At 26.0% G+C, this 6974-nt stretch overlaps 1 protein-coding gene across 2 annotated transcripts in view; it reads left to right on the top strand.

The window, feature by feature from the left end:
* The window catches only part of LOC100202642 (protein NEDD1), a 56653-nt gene that overhangs the window by 5845 nt on the left and 43834 nt on the right, over positions 1–6974 (top strand). For both annotated transcript variants that reach the window (XM_065800943.1, XM_065800942.1), the window contains exons 2-3: positions 125–216; positions 2909–3025. In XM_065800943.1, the coding sequence (XP_065657015.1) occupies positions 125–216; positions 2909–3025 (209 nt within the window). The remainder of the gene's footprint in view (positions 1–124; positions 217–2908; positions 3026–6974) is intronic.

The raw sequence follows: 6974 nt of genomic DNA, 5'->3' as shown, positions 1-6974 counted from the left end.
TTCTTCATCACAAGCCCTGTATATATATATATATATATATATATATATATATATATATATATATATATATATATATATATATATATATATATATATATATATATATGATTTTTATTGAATACAGGTCAGTTGATAGCCTATGCACATGAGGGAGGAGGTTTAAATATTGCATCTTTACAAGAGGATGATCAAGATGTTATAAATATACCTACTTCTGTAAGTAAAATAATAGTCAAAGAAATTATAATTTATTTTTATTATAACATAAAAGTATAAAGTATATTCATTTAAAAATAAGTATGAAAGATTTATGATATTTTTTGAAATTTCATCATAATATTTAACATAATATTTTTTATTAAATTATACTTTTTTATATATATATGTATTAGAATGGCTCTTAAAACATTTTTCGAAAATGTTTGCTCTGAACCCCTAAATATGTTCTAAATAGTGAAGTAATACTGGATTTAAAAGTTTTTTAAATCAATAGTATTTTTAGGGGTTGCTCAAGACCTTTAAATATCTGACAGGTCCCTATATTATGAAAAAAACTATTTTTTTAAAAGTTTATCATATTGGGTCCTAAAAGAAGTGAAATTATATAAGTATCAAAACAAATCATTTTATTAAAAAATTTCTATTTTCAAGTTTTACTGTCTACAAAATGATATTTTTTAAAACTAAAAATGAAAAATATGCATTTTTACAAAACTTCTTGATTGTAATTTTTTTTTATATAATAATGATTTGTTTTGAAACTTTTATATAATTTTGCATCTTTTAAGATCCAACATAATATACTTTAAAAAAATACTTTTTTTCATAATATTAGGGACCTGTCTGATGTTTAAAGGTCTTGAACAACCCCTAAAAATAATTTTTATTCAAAAACAATTTTAAATCCAGTCTTACTTTACTATATATTTTGGGGTTCAGAGCAGACATTTTCAAAAAATGTTGTTTTAAGAGCCATCATAATATGCAGGGCTTGTGATGAAGCAAGCGCGATCGCGCTCCGCTCCTAAAACGCGCCCGTAAACGGTATTTTCTAGGCGCGATAAACAACGCTCGTTCAGCTTATAACGAGCGTATAAAATAACGCTTGTCCAATAGTTCAAGATTATTTTTTTAATTTCATAAAATATTTAAAAAAGACTTTTTATTAAAGATATTCTGTTATCAAACAACTGATATAAAATATAAAAAGCACAACGTCGTTCTCTTTTGCACTAAAGTAATGAATGAGCAGTTTAAAGTCGTTAATCGTCACTAATTTCAATAATGGAATGTGCACGTGGAAACACAATGTGAATACAAAAATGCGCAAATAAGATAAGAATAGAAAATTAGAAAACCATTATAAGAAAATTAAAACCGTGGAGTATTTTTAATCTTGTGAAAATATCAAGTAAAACTTATTTGATTTATTGTTTGTAATATTCCACACATCGTTTATAATAAAAATAAATATTAATAATAGAGTAATTTTTAAAATTAGTTTTTGATCATAGTATAGATTTTTTATTAACTATTATTTATTTTAACTCAAATTTAAAACGGTTCTGTTGTTTAGAATGTTCGCAATTAAGGACATTCGAAAAGAAAACTAAGTAATGATGTCAATATTTATTAAATGAAAAGTTATTATTCTTATTTATTATTATTTCAAATTATTCTTGTGTTATATTTTTAAGATAAAAAAACGTAATTTAAAAAAGAAATTTTAGAAAAAAATTAAATAATTAATTTGAATAAAAAATATCAAGAAATATAAAAACCATTAACCGTTAATTAAGTTTACAGAGTAACATTTTAAAATACATATATCAAAACAACGAAGCAAAACTAAACGAAGTCACTAAATTATACTTCAATACTAAATCAATAAGAAGTTGCGTTTTTGTTTGATATTATTTTTTTATAACATAAATAGTTAAAAATAAAATCGCGATCTGACAATATACAAGAAGTTTGGAAGTATAAAAATCTCTTTCGTTGAAGTAGTTTCATAAGTGTGATACTAATTCAAACATTTTTTGACGAAAGAATTATGTAATAAATAAAAAAAGATATAAAAAAGAAAAAGCTTTTTATGAGTATCGCCTTTAGCAATTTTCATCGCGCTCGCCGACGTTATCTCGAGCGCACATAATCACGCCCGTTGAAAACATGTTCTAATTTTACGAGCGCGATATAACACGCTTGACGATTTTCTTCATCACAAGCCCTGAATATGTATGCATATTTATTTATACTATTATATGTATATTTTGTTATTGTTTTTATTGTTGTTACTACTGTTGTTTTTATTATGTTGTAGTATTGTAATATTATCATTACAAATACCATTCACTACAGATCATTAAATATTGAATATGGTTAAATCATTTTTTTGTATTCTCCTATGGTTAACTTCAGTTCAGCTTAAGTTTTTTTTTATTTCTATGATGTGGTGTTTACATGGTAATATCACATCTCACATATCACATCTCTATATGTTCTAATTTTATATTTATATCTTCAGAAATTATGCCTGTCTGAAAATCAAGGAAATCATTTTTTTGAATCTGTGTGTCTATATCTGATACAGTGGTGTGTTAGAACAGGCAGAGAGACATTTCTCAGCAAAAATATATTTTCCTGATCAACTTAGTGAAATAAATAGATTTAGAATGAATTGAAGTTGTTGTTTGGTTTATTTGGTTCCTAATTAGTTCTTGATTAGTTGCTTAGTTTATTGTTTGATTTGCTGTTTTTTTAAATTATAGTATTATTTATTTTTCCATGTTGTTTAAAATACATGTTGTTTATTTTATATCACATATGCATTAATACATTATTGTTGTCTATTTAGTTTAATTTATTGTGTATTTTTGTTAATATTTTGGCGACGTCTAAATTATAGTGTGAGCAATCTAGTGTTGCTTTCAATGGAAATTCTCGGTATCTTGTAAGCAGTGGAGTGGATCATATTGTATGCATTTGGGATATTAAATCTAAAACAGCTAAAAGAATTTATAAGGTAAACTCTTTGCTCTAGTAAACAAAGTAACCAACTGTTAACAACAAAACAATACTAAATTCTCTGAGATTTTTTCTTTAAATTCTTAAGACAGCTTATGAAGGTTAATCAAAAAAATTAGCAATTGTTGGTTGCCTCTTTAGACAGGTCTCAAAAATATTCTGGGGGCACCTATGTACAGCACTCATTTGACCCTTTATATATATATATATATATATATATATATATATATATATATATATATATATATATATATATATATATATATATATATATATATATATATATATATATATATATATATATATATATATATATGTATATATATATATATATATATATATGTATATATATATATATATATATATATATATATATATATATATATATGTATATATATATATATATATATATATATATATATATATATATATATATATATATATAGAACCCTTAGATGTTGTCCGAAAGTTTTTTCGATATTTTGTTGACAAAAAGTAAAAATTAAAATGCAAGACCGGAATTTTTTTTTTTTAATAATGATAGACTGCCTGCCCCAACCAAACCCTCAGTCGATGTAGCAGCACTCCCTTGCGGGTCAGGCTATTTGTCAGTCGATGTAGCAGCACTCCCTTGCGAGTCAGGCTATTTGTCAGTCGATGTAGCAGCACTCCCTTGCGAGTCAGGCTATTTGTCAGTCGATGTAGCAGCACTCCCTTGCGAGTCAGGCTATAAGATAGTCAATGTAGCAACACTCCGCGCATGATTTACAGTAAAAAAAATAAAAATAAAAACATTTTATTAAAAAAAATAAAAATAAAAACATTTTATTAAAAAAAAATAAAAATAAAAACATTGTTTATATTGTTAAAAACATTCAAAATGTTATAAAAACATTCAGAATGTTTTTAAAAACATTCTGGTCAATTAAATTAGCGTTTTTGTGGTTTTTTTAAAAAACGATTAATTTGTAATTAAATTAATGGTTTTTACTTTCGTCCAACACGGAAATGTTGGACGAAAGTCAAAAGTAATTAAAAGTGACGTATGTGTTGGCGTAAGAATCACTTTTTTCCTTCCGCTCTTCCTAAAGCCAACAAACTATAGAACTATATATATATGTATATATATATATATATGTATATATATATATATATATATATATATATATATATATATATATTTATATATATATATATATATACACACACATCTATATATGATGGATATGTATGATATATATGATATACATGTATATATGATGAAAACTTTTTTTCTTTACAATTTGACCACAGTGTTTTGATGTTTTAACAATTTAAATGCAATAAAAAAATTGTTACATTATAAATAACTTAGTTATTAATTATATTAGTTATTAATCTTTTCTAAAGTTTTTAAGTTACGTGAAGGCTTTAAATAAAATGCAATGAAATATTTAAATAAACTTGACTTACTAATCAGAGCATGAAATAGTTTAAAAAAATACGATTTTAAAAAGACTTCGTTATTTTTTTAAACAATTTTTTGCAACTTTTTGGAAAAAATGTTTATACAGTTTAAAAATATCATATTATTTTCTTTTCAATAATTTAAATGAAATTTGTTCATTTATTAAGTAATCATTAGAATTAATTGGTAAAAACATTTTGCGTAACTTTAATAAAATGTTTCAAAAGATAAGTTTTAAAGTAATTTATTTCGAGTGCAATTAAAAATGTAACAAAAAGTAATTTTTGCTTTTTTTAGGTTTTTTAAGTTTTATTTTGAAGCTTATATATTTTCTATTTTGTAAGATATTGTTAGTTTTTTTTCATCAGTTTTTTTTAAATTTTTTTTGTAGTTTAAGTTTAGCTTAGTGTTTCTTTTTTCAGCACATTTCTGAAATGTTTAAATTAAAAATTTTCCCTCGTATAGTCTTAAACTAAACTAAGTATAAAAACAACCTTTCAAGTCCAGCAAAAACTGCCGTCCAAAAGAGAAAAATGATCTCCTACTTATATTTTTTAAATAGATTTTGCGTTGCGTAATTTATGGACGATCCCTAATTGCTAGATTTTTGAATTTTTTGAACATTTTAACCTTTAAAAAACAAACCATTTATTTGTTATGTTTTTTTTGTTTTTTTTTGTACTTGAAACTATTCTACTGGCATTAAACTATTCTACTGGCATCAATCATTTTTTAAATGTCATATTGACATTTAAAAAATGATTGATGGAGTTGGTCGGTATACCTATACTTTAGCATTTATTTAATAAGTTATAAGTAAAGTTACAAGTAATTAGTTTAATTAGGTTTATTAATTTAAGTTAATAAATAAACCTTATTAACATTATAACATAATGATTGTGGTTTCTGCTTAAATAACTTTTTGGCTTTATTTGTTTTGTAAGAAGACAAGTCAATCAAATAATTTTCTTAAATAAAGTTTTTACAGATGAACATTGTTTTATTTGGTTTCTTTATTTTACTTTTTAACTTTTATTGTAACATTAAAAAAAACAACCCGCCTCATATACTTCATATCTGAAGTATATGAAGCGGTTTGCGTAGCGGCCTTGTTTGTCAAGGTTCGTGTTACAGAGTTATAGAGTTGAGAGAGGGTTATAACCACAAGTAGCCTCCTCATCTGTAGTGGCCTTTTCAGCTTTAAGGAGGTGAATTACATTAAAAAAAAAAAAAAAAAAAATGAAGGTAGGGCATTTCTCTGGGATAGTAACAGAACAGGTGACGACTTCTAGGCTTTGAAAATGATGGCATTCTTTAATATCTAAAAGAACTCCAAAAGTTTTAACAATTTCAAAAGCTTACATTTTTCGCTTCTAACAAGGCTGCAAGCAACCATTATTAGATTTGGAAATTACTGGAAGAAAAATATGAAGTTTATAGAGCAAGATAATGATTGACAGACGACTTGAAGATTGCAAATTATATGAATCAGGAAAGCAAGATGAAAGAAGCGAGTTCCAAAGAACTGATGTTCGAGGAAAAAAACTAGATAAATTAGAGTTTTTAGGAACAGTTGAAAAATAAGTATGAGACTTAATTGAATGATAAATAACACGAGAATAAATTTTAGTAGATGGCAAAAGAGACGCTGGCTCTTTAGAGCAGTGCCCATTATAGTATTTGTAGAAAAGAGAAAGAGAAGCAACATTACAGCGATGCGATAATGGTTGGAAGTCAGCTTCAAGAGCAGGTCCAACTATGTTTACAATATGACTATACACCTGGTCTAAAAGAGGAAAAGCATCATTGGAAGATCCCCCCCATATATGGTAACAGTATTCCATACAAGGACAGATTTAAGATTTATAGAGATAGAAAGAATCCGAAGTAAGAAAGAATGGTAGTTAGACGAGTCAGATCGCTTTTCAGAATTTTTGAAAATAGGGATAACAGATGTCTTTCCAGCATGCTAAAAAACAAGACTCTGATAAGTGCTTGTTGAATAGTTTTGAAAGTATAGACAACAGCTCCAGAGAACACTTCTGTTAGACTATAACAGGTATGTTATCCGGACCACAAGCTGTAGAAGAGTCTAAGCAGGAAATCATTAAAGATACAGAAGTTGGAGTGATACGAATGTCAAGCAATGGATCAACCTGTTTGTTGGCTATATCAGGTTGAATGCAACTAGCGGAACCAAGAGAAGATATTGATGAAAAGTTCTTAGCAAACAATTCAGCTTTGTCTTTAGGTGAAGTGATAAAATTTGAACCATACAAGAGAGGTAGAACAACAGATTTACCCTTATTATTGATATTGTTAAAGATTTTCCAGAAGTCACAAGAGTGTAATTTTTGAGATGAAGTACGAGATTTCATGACCTGAGAATAGCAGGCTTTTGTTTCAGACAAAACCTTTTTACAATCGTTTCTAGCAATAGTAAACAGGCATCTGGACAATTGTTTTGCTGATAGATACGGAAGTAATGGTTTCAATTGGA

The sequence above is a fragment of the Hydra vulgaris genome, chromosome 07 (assembly GCF_038396675.1).
Source record: "Hydra vulgaris chromosome 07, alternate assembly HydraT2T_AEP".
In the NCBI taxonomy this organism is placed as follows: Eukaryota; Metazoa; Cnidaria; class Hydrozoa; order Anthoathecata; family Hydridae; genus Hydra; species Hydra vulgaris.
Note: the sequence above shows the minus strand (reverse complement) of the source record. Positions and strands in the feature narration are given on the sequence as shown.